This window comes from Drosophila virilis, chromosome 4 (genome assembly GCF_030788295.1).
Source record: "Drosophila virilis strain 15010-1051.87 chromosome 4, Dvir_AGI_RSII-ME, whole genome shotgun sequence".
In the NCBI taxonomy this organism is placed as follows: Eukaryota; Metazoa; Arthropoda; class Insecta; order Diptera; family Drosophilidae; genus Drosophila; species Drosophila virilis.
In genome coordinates this window covers 6,972,064-6,985,022 of record NC_091546.1, presented here as the reverse complement: position 1 = coordinate 6,985,022, position 12,959 = coordinate 6,972,064, and the positions used below count along the sequence as shown (strand labels likewise).

The 12,959-nt window shown below is 45.5% G+C and overlaps 5 protein-coding genes across 6 annotated transcripts in view; 2 read left to right on the top strand and 3 right to left on the bottom strand.

The window, feature by feature from the left end:
- Btk (tyrosine-protein kinase Btk29A) overlaps positions 1 to 5,860 on the bottom strand; it is a 53,948-nt gene extending 48,088 nt beyond the window's left edge. Inside the window, exons 1-2 of the mRNA XM_002052602.4 lie at positions 5,374 to 5,860; positions 2,829 to 3,105 (exon numbers count right to left, since the gene is read on the bottom strand). Of these exons, the coding sequence (XP_002052638.2) occupies positions 2,829 to 3,077 (249 nt within the window). The 5' untranslated portion in view covers positions 3,078 to 3,105; positions 5,374 to 5,860. The remainder of the gene's footprint in view (positions 1 to 2,828; positions 3,106 to 5,373) is intronic.
- Positions 5,861 to 6,152: 292 nt separating this feature from the next.
- On the bottom strand, positions 6,153 to 7,764 carry wol (Dolichyl-phosphate beta-glucosyltransferase wollknaeuel). The gene is made up of 4 exons (XM_002052603.4): positions 7,556 to 7,764; positions 7,312 to 7,486; positions 6,840 to 7,236; positions 6,153 to 6,617 (listed from the first exon to the last, which is right to left on the bottom strand). The coding sequence occupies exons 1-4, from the start codon at positions 7,619 to 7,621 to the stop codon at positions 6,275 to 6,277; spliced, it is 981 nt and encodes a 326-aa protein (XP_002052639.1). The 5' UTR covers positions 7,622 to 7,764; the 3' UTR covers positions 6,153 to 6,274.
- Positions 7,765 to 7,872: 108 nt separating this feature from the next.
- On the top strand, positions 7,873 to 9,977 carry Scgalpha (sarcoglycan alpha). 2 transcript variants are annotated; one of them, XM_002052604.4, is made up of 5 exons: positions 7,873 to 8,676; positions 8,731 to 9,153; positions 9,257 to 9,355; positions 9,436 to 9,579; positions 9,637 to 9,977. In XM_002052604.4, exons 1-5 carry the CDS (start codon positions 8,117 to 8,119, stop codon positions 9,746 to 9,748), a joined length of 1,338 nt encoding a protein of 445 aa, XP_002052640.3. In that variant the 5' UTR covers positions 7,873 to 8,116; the 3' UTR covers positions 9,749 to 9,977. The 2 variants fall into 2 exon arrangements, with proteins under 2 accessions (XP_002052640.3, XP_032294026.1); XM_032438135.2 differs by lacking the exon at positions 9,257 to 9,355 and having other exon boundaries at positions 7,877 to 8,676.
- A 312-nt stretch (positions 9,978 to 10,289) lies between these two features.
- LOC6627557 (polyprenal reductase) lies at positions 10,290 to 11,752 on the top strand. Its single transcript, XM_002052605.4, has one exon. The coding sequence runs from the start codon at positions 10,386 to 10,388 to the stop codon at positions 11,355 to 11,357; it is 972 nt and encodes a 323-aa protein (XP_002052641.1). The 5' UTR covers positions 10,290 to 10,385; the 3' UTR covers positions 11,358 to 11,752.
- On the bottom strand, positions 11,372 to 12,878 carry Ostgamma (oligosaccharide transferase gamma subunit). Its single transcript, XM_002052606.4, has 4 exons — positions 12,678 to 12,878; positions 11,830 to 12,556; positions 11,599 to 11,761; positions 11,372 to 11,544 (listed from the first exon to the last, which is right to left on the bottom strand). The coding sequence occupies exons 1-4, from the start codon at positions 12,762 to 12,764 to the stop codon at positions 11,529 to 11,531; spliced, it is 993 nt and encodes a 330-aa protein (XP_002052642.1). The 5' UTR covers positions 12,765 to 12,878; the 3' UTR covers positions 11,372 to 11,528.
- Between the last annotated feature and the right edge of the window lie 81 nt (positions 12,879 to 12,959).

The following is a 12,959-nucleotide window of genomic DNA, read 5'->3' as shown; positions in this document are numbered from 1 at the left end:
TTGACTGACTGTCTGACTGATTGACTGACTGACTGACTATCTGACTGACTGACTGACTGACTAACTGACTGATTGAATGACTGACTGACTGACTGACTGACTGACTAACTGACTGACTGACTGACTGACTAACTGACTGACTCACTGACTGACTGACTGACTGACTGACTAACTGACTGACTGACTGACTGACTAACTGACTGATTGAATGACTGACTGACTGAGTGACTGACTGACTGACTGACTGACTGACTAACTGACTGATTGATGATCGACGCATAATAAAGCTTTTGATTATCACTATATATTTGACCTGACTGACTGAACGACTGACTGCAGGATTGACTGATTGATTGGTGATTGAAGTATAATAAGGCATAAGCTGTCTGACAAAAGAGTTCTTATTTTATATTTTAATAATAGTTGGAGCTAATTAAGGAGTTGTTTTCCTCACAAAAACTAAAAATTAGACCTGTCAGCTATTCTGGTGTTCTGGCAGTTATATGAGAAACAAGAAGAAACAGCTTTGCCAAGTTTCCTTAAGCTAGCACCACGGGGAGTTAAGTTCACATGCAGAATTTATGTAGATACTTTATAGGTTTAAAGATACTTCACAACATGCCACATATTATAACAAAATTAGCATAGCTGCTTGCCAGGATATTACAAGGACAAGGCGGGGCTTAATCTGTTGAAAGTCCTTGTTGCCCGACTTAAAACAACAACTAAACCAATTAAATTAACTAAAACTTAAGCATTGTAGGCGGCTTACCTAGGGCTCGACGTGGGGATAATCCTTTTAAGTTTTTCGGGCTCACGGGGTGCGGCAACAGCAACAACAACAACAAGCGAGTTGGAGAGAGCAAGAGCGAGGCATAGAAAGAGAGAGCGAGAGAGAGAGAGAGAGCGAGAGCTGGACACGAATCGAAAAAAACACCTCGCTACACTTGAAAAACTTTTGGTCTTTGGGTGGGGTCCACGTTTTCGAAGTCAATTTGATTTCCGCCTTTTTTTTACCGAATTACTCCAAGTGAGGCGATGCCGCGTTTGAATATTATTTTAGTTATTCACAAGTATTCAAATATGTAGAACATATATATTTGATTACAGTTATTGGAAATGCGGCACACTAGTTACAAATATATCAATTTTCGGCTAAGGGTGGTTTTGAACTTGCCGGAAAAAAGCCGACGCCAAAATTTTCAAGGGTGGCACAAGCCGGCGCGCGTGCGATAAAAAGCGCGTACTATCCGATTAACTATACTAATATATATACTTATATATATATATATATATAAAATCTATCAAAACAAATGCCTGCTTTAAGGAAGTTTGGTTGCTTTGCTAATATTGGGGAAATGCGTTGCTGGGCAAGGCGTTCGGCGGCTTAATTCGTACGAAAGATTGAGACACGTCCGCACGCGACGAGGCAACGCTAGAAACTCCAGAGTCCCGAGTCCAGAGTACGAGTCCAGAGCGCACGGCCACTGAACTTCGTCAGGATAAAATATGCTGGCAGGCTGGCGTGTTTTCCAATTGGAATTCGGCAAACGGGATAACTCTACAAAGGGTTTGTCGTCTAGCGTATTTGCCGGCACTGGAATCCAAACAGCTGCTGAGCTTGCCGAGCTGTGTGCCTAGCTGCAGGGTGTGTTTGCTGCTGCCAACCACAAAGGTCCTTGGAGACTGGAAGGATAAACGAGGCGGGCGGCGCGCTCGGCAAACCCGCCCGATTGTCGTCGCATTTGTTTTGAAACGAAGCGTTCGCTTGGGCAGCTGTGCTCCCATTCACACTACACGCACGCACGCACGCACGCACGCACGCAACATCCCTGCACACACCCACACACCCATACACACACACACGGACGTGCACACACCTACCCCTTACTCCAGCTGTAACACAGATACCGTTAGGTGCTGCAATAACGACGCAATAAATGACGAAACCATGACAACAAGCCGAGACACCCACTTAAACATGAATAATAGCCAGTCATAGCACCCCAACCCCTTGCACCACCCTCTACCCCCGCCGTATGCCTAACATCCCTACGACTAGCTACAGCTGCCTTTGTCACACAGCAGCTCTGCCGACAAATGAAGAGCTTTTCTTAAGCTAAAGAAAGCAAGAGAGAGAGAGGGAAGCGAGAGACAAGGAGAGATGAGAGAAAGAGAGTAAGTGAGAGAGAGAGACAGAGAGTGAGACGAAAATATATCCTACTGGATTACTTTAAAATTTTTTTAAAGATCTGCAAATATTATCAAGTAGCTTTCTTGATATAGAAGCTAACTATACTGAGGAAGCTGATCGACTATATACTACCCTTTGATCACAATCGCAACCTATTTAGCTGCTCGACTATTAAATACTCTGCATCGAATTTGATTACATATACAACTTTGTCTCGCAACTTCTCAACTAGAAACTGCTCCCAAAATATGTTGATCGCAATCACAAATTTGTTTTAAAGCTGTTCGACTACGAAATACCCTGCAAACACCTTGAAAACTTGATTGTATGCAAGAACTGGATTGTAAAACAGGATAATAATTGCCTGCAATGATGAACAAATATAATTTTCGTATATTATATTGCATCGATTTGTTCTCTTCAAAAAGTCTTATATAGATTGTATATGCAGCATTTTAAGTTTCTCCCTTACTCTCAAACCCTTTTCAACCCCTTTAAACTAGTTTGGACAAATTCACTTTACTAGGCGGAACAAGAGTGGAAAGTGAAGATTGAATAGGTATTCTTATAATTTCCAGTAGAACGCTTAGCACATTTTTATTTTTAGCAAAGCCTGTCAAGAATATTCACTCACCTCCACATTCTCCACATCGTAGTAGCACAATGTACGCTTGGTCAGTTCGAACCAGCGATGTTTGTAGTTGACGGGCGTGAAACGCTTCTTGTTCTGGGCACGCTTCACCATGGAGCCGCTCTTGACAATATCGTACAGATGCTCCGACATTTTGTCCATTTTGGCCTGAAAGGATTTGCTGCTGGAGCGCAGCGACAAGGACGACTTGATGCTGCCATGTGAGCTGCGCTGCATTTTGCTGCTCAGCATCGCGCTGTGGCGCAACAGGAAAGGGTATCTGAAAAGATGAAATAAGAGTTGTTATCGAGCCATAAAGTCATGTTAATGTTATGGCCAAAAATTGTTGGCTTACAAGAGACAACGCCTCGTCACATAAATCAGAGTCAAGCGAACACAACCTGTGGGCGTGCGAATCTCATGCCATTGACCGTGGCCAAATCGAGTAGCCGGCTAATTGCTGTGGGCGTTGCAAACGCATCAGGCATCAATCAGAGAGGGGACTCGGTCTTTGACTGGGCCAGAGCAAATCGAGCGATTAAATGGCCAATTAATTAGCCAACAGACTAGGCGAAAGACAGGCAATAAAAAAAAAAGAGAAGCACATTCGCACAAAACTCTGCTCGCAGTCAGCTGACCTTGACTCCGACTCCGACTCCAACAAACCAGTTGCAGCCTCCAGAGAACTGTGCGGAGAACTGATTAAAGGATTAGCCCAGTGTAAGCTGATCATCGCTTGACCAGTTCAACAGTTGCCAGCGAAGCGTGTGCACAAACAAATGGCTCGTTGGCACCAGTTCCAATATGCAGGCAAGAATAAATACCCATTCACATATACACATATGATCGACGGGTCTATACCCTATCAGGCGATAACAAAAAAGACAAGTCTATCATATAGACAGTAAGACAAACTAATCAACTCTTCAGCTGATCAGAAATTGACATGCACAGCCACATCTTCGGCATGCCGCTTTTCAGCCATCTTCAAAAAGTACAGGGTATGCATATGAATATATGCATGCATACATACATATGTAGAGCTATGGAATTATCGCACTTCAACAACAACAAAAGCTGCATGCGGCTGCGCATGGAAATCAACAAACAAAAGCGACAAATGCACAACAACAACAACAACAACAACGGCAGCAACAATAACTACAACGCCTGCGTCCCTCTCCACCCGCCTGGCCGCTCCCACTCCCTTCCATGGTTCATGCGTGGCACTTTAATCAAGCAGAGCGTTGAGAGGCTCAGCGCACATTTGCCCATAAGTAACCAGCAAAAGTTATAGAGATTGTTTATATAGACTGGAGATATACCCTATAAAATGTAATTTGGGCTTGTTTAACCTTAACTTTGGATTAAGGCATAACTCTATATTAGATTGTTTGCTGATATTGAAGCTAGGAAATGTTACTTGGAATATATTTTCAGCTCCTATAATTATCTTGTTACTGAACTTATTTATTTACTTTATCCTTCAATTAGATTCATAAATAATATACTCATTGTCCTAAGTACTTGCAACAAACGATGCTAGTGAAGGTTTCTCTATGTTAAAAGTATCGAAAGGGTTGCCATACTTTCGACAGACACACGCATATTAACAATATGAAAATGGGAATAGGCATATACAACTGCTGTTGTAACAAAATAGCAGGGTATTATAAAATAAACACCGCAAAAGGATCGCAACGGCGACTGCGACGGCGCATACATAAATCTTGGCCTGAGGCCTGGACAGGGAATGGAGACGCAGACGTCAGTTGGCGACTGGGGCTGGACTTGGGATAGCAGCAGCAGCAGCAGCAGCCGTCGCAGCAACAGCAGACAAAAACAGACAAGAGCCAGCGCGTTTTGGCAAAGCGGGCGTGGCCATGGCCCTGGCACATACCCACACACACACACACATACACACAGACACACACGCTAGCAGGAAAGATTTAGTCGCCGACGACAACTTTGAATTTCGCCACGCAAATGGCTGCATTTTAGTTTTCATGGTGTTTGCTTATTAATTATTTTTTTTTTTTTTTTGCAAATGTTTTGGTTTTTCTGTTGATTGCCGCTATTTTGTTTTTTTTATTTTATTTTGTTTTAAGCATTTAACGAGGGCGGCTGCGACTGCGTTGGCGTTTGACGCGCTACGCGACCTTTGAAAGAATTTTAACGAAACGCAACCAAAACGAGTTTGCAGCTTGAAAGCAGAAAAAATCAAATGAGAAACAAAAAATAAAATAAAAGAAAACAACTCGAAGGCAAGTGTAAAAACATAGTCTGATTGGCGCAAGTTCTTATTGGATCGATGGCGTATTCTTATCAGCTGCAAGCGCAACTGTAAATTCTAGTATTGGTTTTCCGTTGTATTTTTATTTTTTTTTTTGCATCAGCTCGGCTCACATTTCATTGTGCTGATAAAACATAAAAACCAAACAAGAACAAAGGCAATAAAAATACTTTCAAGCTGCAATGAAATTCGAGCAGCAGCAAGAGAGTAAGAGAGCGAGAGGAAGAGAGCGGGAAATAACTGTGCCAAACTTACCACAAGTGCCGTTGATTGGGCAATTGAAGCAATGACCGATCGAAGCGCGTTGAACAAACGGAATAATAACAACAAATCACTTTCGCTTAAGCGGCGCGCACGCTCAACAAAGACGACGGCGATAACAATGAATGCGACGCGACCGGCTTTGACAGCATTTGCATACTGCTCTCCCTGAGTAGCAGGCGAAAAAATTATAAACAATTCGGAGGAGGCTCAGCTGTGCACACACACACACGCACACATACGCACACAAACATATGAGGATTTCACACACAGACACGCAACAGGCGGCGATACCATTTGCCAATTCCCGGAACAGCAAGTGCCGTTCAAGCGAGTTCAAGCTAACGTCGCACGTACTTTGACTAGATGTGTATGGCAACTTGTGTTGGCGCGTTTATTACTGTGCAACTGCTTAATGCTAATAACGTATTATTATTATTAATAATTAACGCGCAGTTGTTCTGTGTTGCGAACGCGCCGACGCGACGGAACTTTAAAACGCCTATCGATTAATTGGCTACACGATGCAACCCGACAACTGATATCGATGCTGTGCAAAACGAGTACTATCGGCCGACCACCACATATAAGTTGCAGTGTTGGCCACAGTTATCGATCGCAGCGTTTGAAAATGTTACCCCAAAAAATAGCTAAAATATATTGTATGTCAGCAAAACTTTTAATTTAAAAATGTCAATTGTTTATCTACCATGTAGTCTAAAAATCTTTTCAGACTGAATACGTTGAGTCTTTGTAATAATTGAAACACAAAATTCAAGATTTTTAAAATACTGTGCACTTAATTTAATAAGTTATTTAGTTTTAGTTTTTAGTGAACAAAAGCAATTACACAATTAAATGCGTGCCCTTAGCACTAGGTTCGGCGTATCATCTATCAATTCTCCTTCTTCTGGCTAGCAGCAACCCGCCAGGCACCTACCATATATCTCAGCCAGATCATGAACAAATCAATGCCCATTTGTAACCATGACCAAAACGGCGACAATTTCGAGCCCTCAATTTCCGTCCATCGCACAGCCACCTCCGACATGGGCAACTGCAGACGCTCGGCCAGATAAAGCAGCTCCACGTCAAAGGCCCAGCGCTGCACATGCAGACTATTGAATAGTTTGCGGGCTGTGGCACGCGTAAAGAGCTTAAAGCCGCACTGGGTGTCCCGGACAGAGCGCACGGCAAAAATCCAGACAAGCGTGTGAAAGCCGTGCATCAGTATGGTGCTAAATAAAGATAATTTCAATTAGGATTTGATAATTTCAGTAAAATATGCCATACACAGCTATTTCTGGCTAAAATTTGCTATTTTCGGTGGCTGTCAGTCGAAACTAGCTGAAATTGTAGCTGATTTAGCTATTTTTGGCAATTACCGCCAATTTGTGTTTTGGCTATTTTTTGGCTATGTTTAACACTGGATTCGGCGACAGTTGGCAACACTGACTTACCGTAGAAAACTGCGCGTAGCAATCGACTCATCCTCCAGATGAGCACGTGACCCAATGGCAATGCCATCGTGCCGCCATTCGGGCGCCAGGCTGGACAACGCCTCGGCCAGCTTATCATAGTCGGCAAACTTGGTGGCACCGTCCGCGTCCGCGAACAGCAGCTGGCGACCGCGCGCGCTCAGCATGCCCAGCCGTACGGCGCCGCCCTTGCCGCGATTCTCCACCAGCTCCAGCACACGAAACTTATCAGCGCCATGGATCTTGGAGTATTTCAGCGCAACGGAAACCGTTGCATCGCTGCTGCCGTCGCTGACCACAATTACCTCGTAGCTAAAGTCGGGCTGCTGTTGCGACTTTTGTGCCAGAAAGGCCATGCACTCGTCCAGCATGGCGGGCACTGTGTATGGAAAATAAGTCATGTGATGGATTACTCATAAAGATCAATCAAAATATAAAAAAATAGAGAACGTACGGCGCTGCTGCTCATTGTAAGCCGGCACAATGACGCTCAGCTCCAAGGTGGGCGGGTCGTCCAAACTGGGAAATGCAATTGTTTTGATCGTATCGGGATCCAAATAGAACTTCTCATCCTTGTAGCGCTTTATGTTCGGATACGGTTGCGTTTTGTACAGCAAAACAATAATCGTCTGGAAAATGTGCAAAAAGTAATCATCAATCAATGTCGTTCGCTGCGGCTATCGCTTTTATTTACACACCAGGAACGCGGCTAGAACGGTCAATCCCAATAGGTAGCCGCACAGCTGTAGCAGTAGGGCCAGCATTTTGACAGCTGAATGTTAATTTAACTAACGGCTATCTTTGGCTTGACATAACTATTTGAATTAGCGCGAAAATACGAAAATAAAGCCACGTATTTTGTGCCAACTTTGCGTTAGTTGGCAGCTGATAACAATACGACGCACACAACAAGCGTCTATCGATACCGATAGATATCGATATATTTATGGCAACAGCGCTGCCAGACTGCTGCAGAATATCAGCCATTTCTTACGTTCAATTCGAATTTGAATTTATTATCGCACGCTTTAACTACGTATATCCATATGCACACATAGCCTTTATTGATTAATTATTTATTCGGGTAAACGCTAACGACCTAGCTCAACAGGTATTTCGGTGTCCAGCGAATGCGCGCATATACTGCGCCTGCGCTCTCAACCGCGCTGCCAGCCAGATACACACTTGAACAATTTTCAGCAGCGTCTGTTTTTTGGTTTAATAAAATGTGTTTGTAAATTGTGCAAGAATAATTCAAAATGCAATTACTAGCACTGTTGATGGTCGTACTGGCCGTAGCCGGCTGCAGCACGTACAAACTGCACTTGGAGGCAAATGTTGGCGAACTGTTTACGTATAAAATCGAGCCGCAGCTCTTCAACTGGACGCACCAGGTGATTAGCGAACAGTTTCGCTATCGACCCTCGCTGCAGCATTACCCGGATCTGCCCAGCTGGATGCGCTACATGTATAGCCACGAATACCATGCGGGCTTCCTCTATGGCACGCCGCCGGGCAGCGCCGCTGGCAAATCCCTCCACCTGGATCTGGTGGCCCTGAATCGCCAGAACTATGAGACACGCCAGATGGTCATCTCGTTGTTTGTGGCGCATAAGTTCATTACGCCCAATGTGGTGCAAATGAAAATCGATAATCTCAATTGGGTGCATCTCATGGATCCGGGTCGCGTGGAGAACTTACGCAACATTTTCCGCAAGGATCTCTGGCCGAGCAGCAAAGAGGATTTGAGTGTGGTTTTCATGGAGTCGGCGATCAACATGGGCGGACGTTTGCCGCTGCGTCCGCAGCAGCGTGAGGGGTGAGTCCAACAGTTAAATTGATACACAAAATAATCATGTCCAATCTTTGGCAGCGTCATTGTGCATGTTGGCAGCTTTGCCCAGTTCTCGCCACGTCTCAAGGAGCTGCAGGAGGAGGTGCGTCCGCTGTACAAGCTGCCATCGTGCACCTACAAACGCACCTCCGTCCAAAAGATATTCGAAAATGTCGGCTTCAAGCTGGACTGGTGCGCCTTCAAAATGGTGGGCATGGAGTCGCCCACCGAGGTGCTCTATCACAACAATCACGCCAGCGTCCGGCCAAAGGAGCAGCTAAAGGAGCACCATCAGCAGCAGCAGCGCATCGAGGAGGAACGCTGGCTGGGCATTTCACGCGAGGATGTGCCCATGCGCAACTATATCGATGAGTTCGCCTTTGCCTTTGCCATACCAGGCATGATTCTCGCCGTGCTCGTTGGCATGCTCTCGGCTGTGCTCTGCTTTCAGCACCAGAAGTTGTAAGTCCCATGGGATTGGGATATTATGGAGACATCACCATGTCAACCTACCTGTTTATTTTCTTTTAATTTGATTACATTTTATTGTTTATTTCCTTATTAGTTACGATCCGTATTCCGAGTTATTCTTTGACAATATTTTTCACATATGCGAAGAGTCTTGCGCGCGAACGCCAAGCGATTCGGAGGATGATAACGACAGGTTAATTATGATTTGAATGTTTCATATTATGCACGCAAATACTTATTGGACTTATAAGACAACGTTTCTTACCTTTACAGCTCCCTGCATATAGACTATCCCATGTCATCCACCGTGCAAATGGTTCAGTGCTCTGATACAAAGCCCATGCAGCCGGTGACCACGCTGAAGAGTCTCAAGGATCCCAATTTTCTGCTGGACAACACAAGCATGCGTTCCCAAAGGTATCTGGTGCAGCATTCCATCGTTATTCCTTTTACTATAAATCTTTTCAATTGCAGTCCAAGCAATAGCTTGTATCAGCTGGACACTGGCGCCTCCGGCATCTATGCACGGCCCAAGCCGCCACCCTATAAGGGCGGCACTTTGGGACGCAATGGCGTGGACATTTGACAAACATCGCCGCGAGTGCTCTACTGTTAAAGGCGCTTCATTTAAATCAAAAGCAATACTCATCAAATTCAACTGCAATTAGCCGGCAGCCAGTATCAAGGGGCCGGGCATATCGTAACCGCATCGAATTATGCATATCTATCAATTATCTAGCGTTATGCGTAGCAAATTTAGTTTAATGTTTAGCTTTGTTGCAAATAAATAGCAATTTAGTGTGGTAGACAACTTAGTGCACAAAAGCTTACCTATTCAAAGTACGCGCCTAATTTAATAATGCAGCCCTGCACAGCCCTGCCATTCACATATGTGCGCGCACATAGCTGCTGACGGGCGAGTCAATGACTTATTCAACATGATCATCATAAGCTGCCTGCAGTAGCTCAACAATCATTCTAATTATTAATATTATAAGCAGACATTTTGTAAAATAATCTACTTTTTAAAACGGTTTATCACAAGCAAAAGCTTATGTATTTTAAACGCGCGCCAACCCAAACTGAGCAGCCCTACACATTTGCCATTCACATGCAAGCGCGTGCATTTTTGGGGTCGTTCGCTTCTGATAAGCGGTGAAAGTCGTGGCCTAATCGCTTTCTATTTCGTTTAAAATTGTCAATTAAGACTTACGTGTTTCAAAATGCTGCTGTCACTGATTAGCTCCTTGGAGGAGCTCATTGATCAGTACAAGATAAATCTGATTCAAGTGATTTTCATCGTTTTCATTGTGACCATCGTCTTGCTGGGCAGTTTAATGACCCTGGTGGAATCGCATCTGCCCAACTGCATTCGTCAGTCCTTTCGCTATGGGAAGCACAGTCATAAGGGCGAAACGGACGCACTGATCAGTCATCTGGAGGTGCCCAAGGCCTGGTTCAGTCATTTCTATATATTCGCCTTTGGCTGGTCTCTGCTGGCGCTCTATTTCATCAGCAGTTCCATCCTCACCCAGACTGCGGCGCCGGAGTACGTGCTACGCTTTCTGGACTTCATGTGCGGCGGACGCACCCAGCGCCAGGTGCTGGTGGATTCGAACACAGCGTTCATAGGAACTGTGCTGCTCACCGTGCAGTGTGTCCGTCGCTTCTACGAGACGAATTTCGTGCAAATCTTCTCCAAGCGCAGCCGGATGAATCTCTCGCATTATGCCGTGGGACATCTGCACTATTTTGGCGCCATTATCTCGCTGCTGGGCAATACGGCAGGCTTTGTGCGCGGCTCAAAACCGGCGCCGTTCACCCTGTCCAATATCAGCCTGCTGCAGGCAACATATACGCTCGTCTTCCTCTTCGCCTGGCTGCAGCAGTATGCCAGCAATATGCTGCTGGTGCGGCTGCGCAGGGATGCCAAGACGGGCGCCGTGCAGACGGAGGCGCATCTGCTGCCCAGCGGCGGCTGGTTCAATTTGATCTCCTCGCCGCACATGTTCTTCGAGGTGGTCATGTACTATTGCCTCGCCGATCTGTTTACGCCCATCAGCACGTGGAAGCTGATCTTTCTGTGGGTGGCCAGCAATCAGACGATCAACGCGCTGCTCACCCATCAATGGTACAGGGAGAACTTTAAGGACTATCCCAAGCAGCGACATGCCATCATACCCTGGCTGCTGTAGGCTTCAATTGGAAATTGTTTTACTAAATTATTTGTGGCATTTATTATTAAACTCGTTTTACACACACATACAATGTGCTTGCTGTTGTTGTTGTTGTTGTTGTTTTTGTCAATTCGAACTATATAAAACGTGAACGTTCCACTTGAACCTATCTTTGGGCGTCAATTGATTTTACTTAAACAAGAAACTGCAAGCGAGAAATAATTAAAGGCAGGCCGGATTTATAGCTAACTGGACTTACCTATAAGGATAACCTTGCGCCTTGGAACGGAATACGGATAGCAAAAAGGAGAAGAATACGGTTAACAATACCAAACCAGCCATGGCCATCATGCGGTTGCGATTGTGCGCCTTCGGTGTGCCCGACTCGATGAGCAATATCATGCCCAGGACAATCATGGCATCTGCAAAGGACCCAACGTTAATCTCGTTAGCAGTTGGCAAATGGGGCTCAAGCAAATGCCGGACTTACTCAAAAACATGACAATGTACGTCTCCACGACTAGCTGGCCCTGGGACGAGCCGTGGATGTAGGCAACGCCGCCGTTTTGTGTTTTATGCACCAGCGGCGGTCCGCGTATGTGATTCCACATCTGGCCCGAGATCATGGCGAAGCAAAAGAATACTGCAATTGCACCCCACAGATTTTTGTTGTACAGGAACTCCAGATTGTTGCGGCGAATATACAAAAAGCTGCCCACCAACGCGACCAGGGTAATCATGGCCACCGTGCCCGAATAGTTTGGCGGACGGAATATGCGTATTGTGATATCCGTGCGTTCGGCCACAAACTTGGCTATGGAATCGGCGGCAAAGCCAACACGATGTATGTCCATGGTATCGGCACCTTTGGGCTTGCCCTTGGCCGGGAAATGCATGAAAACGGGCGCCGTATTCAGGCGCAGCAGCTGAAACACATCGGAGCCCTCATCAAAATCGACCATGGCAAAGAACAGCTTGTTCGAGTAGATGGGCGAGAAGCGATACGAGTTGGCCACAATGCTGAACTCGTCGTGGGCATGACGACAGATCTGGCATTGGCGGGACGGCGCCAGCGCCGTTAGCATCACAATCATTGAGTAGTTGCGCGGCGTGTTTTTCACATATTCACGAAATTTGGGCCCGTTGAAGCGCAACAGCGGCTTCTTCATATTCATCTCCACCAGATTCTGCACCTTCTCCGAAAGCGAGAGACCCGTCTGCAAGAAATCAACATTAATGTTTACATCTACCGCAAGTCCCGTTGTTGCCGGCTAACGGAACCGGCTAGCGCCCGTTGCTCTGACGTGGCCATATATCCATGGGCGAATGTGTGCATACCTTTTGTTTACCCTGTGCTGCGACAAATATTAGGCAGCCGAGTAGCACAATGAGCGCGCACAAGAGCGTCTTGCGCAGCAGCTTCATTTTGTAATGTGAATTACGTTCAAATTTTCACTAATTAGAAGCCAAAATTACAGCGTTTAACATAGAAAAAATGAATTTTGTGTCAGCGCTGCATGCAGCTGATTGTGAATGGCAACTGTGTATGGCGTTGCCAGACTGTCGTTACTCTGCTTCTTGCTAGTCACACATGCCGATTGGCGATGTTACGTGCCCAGC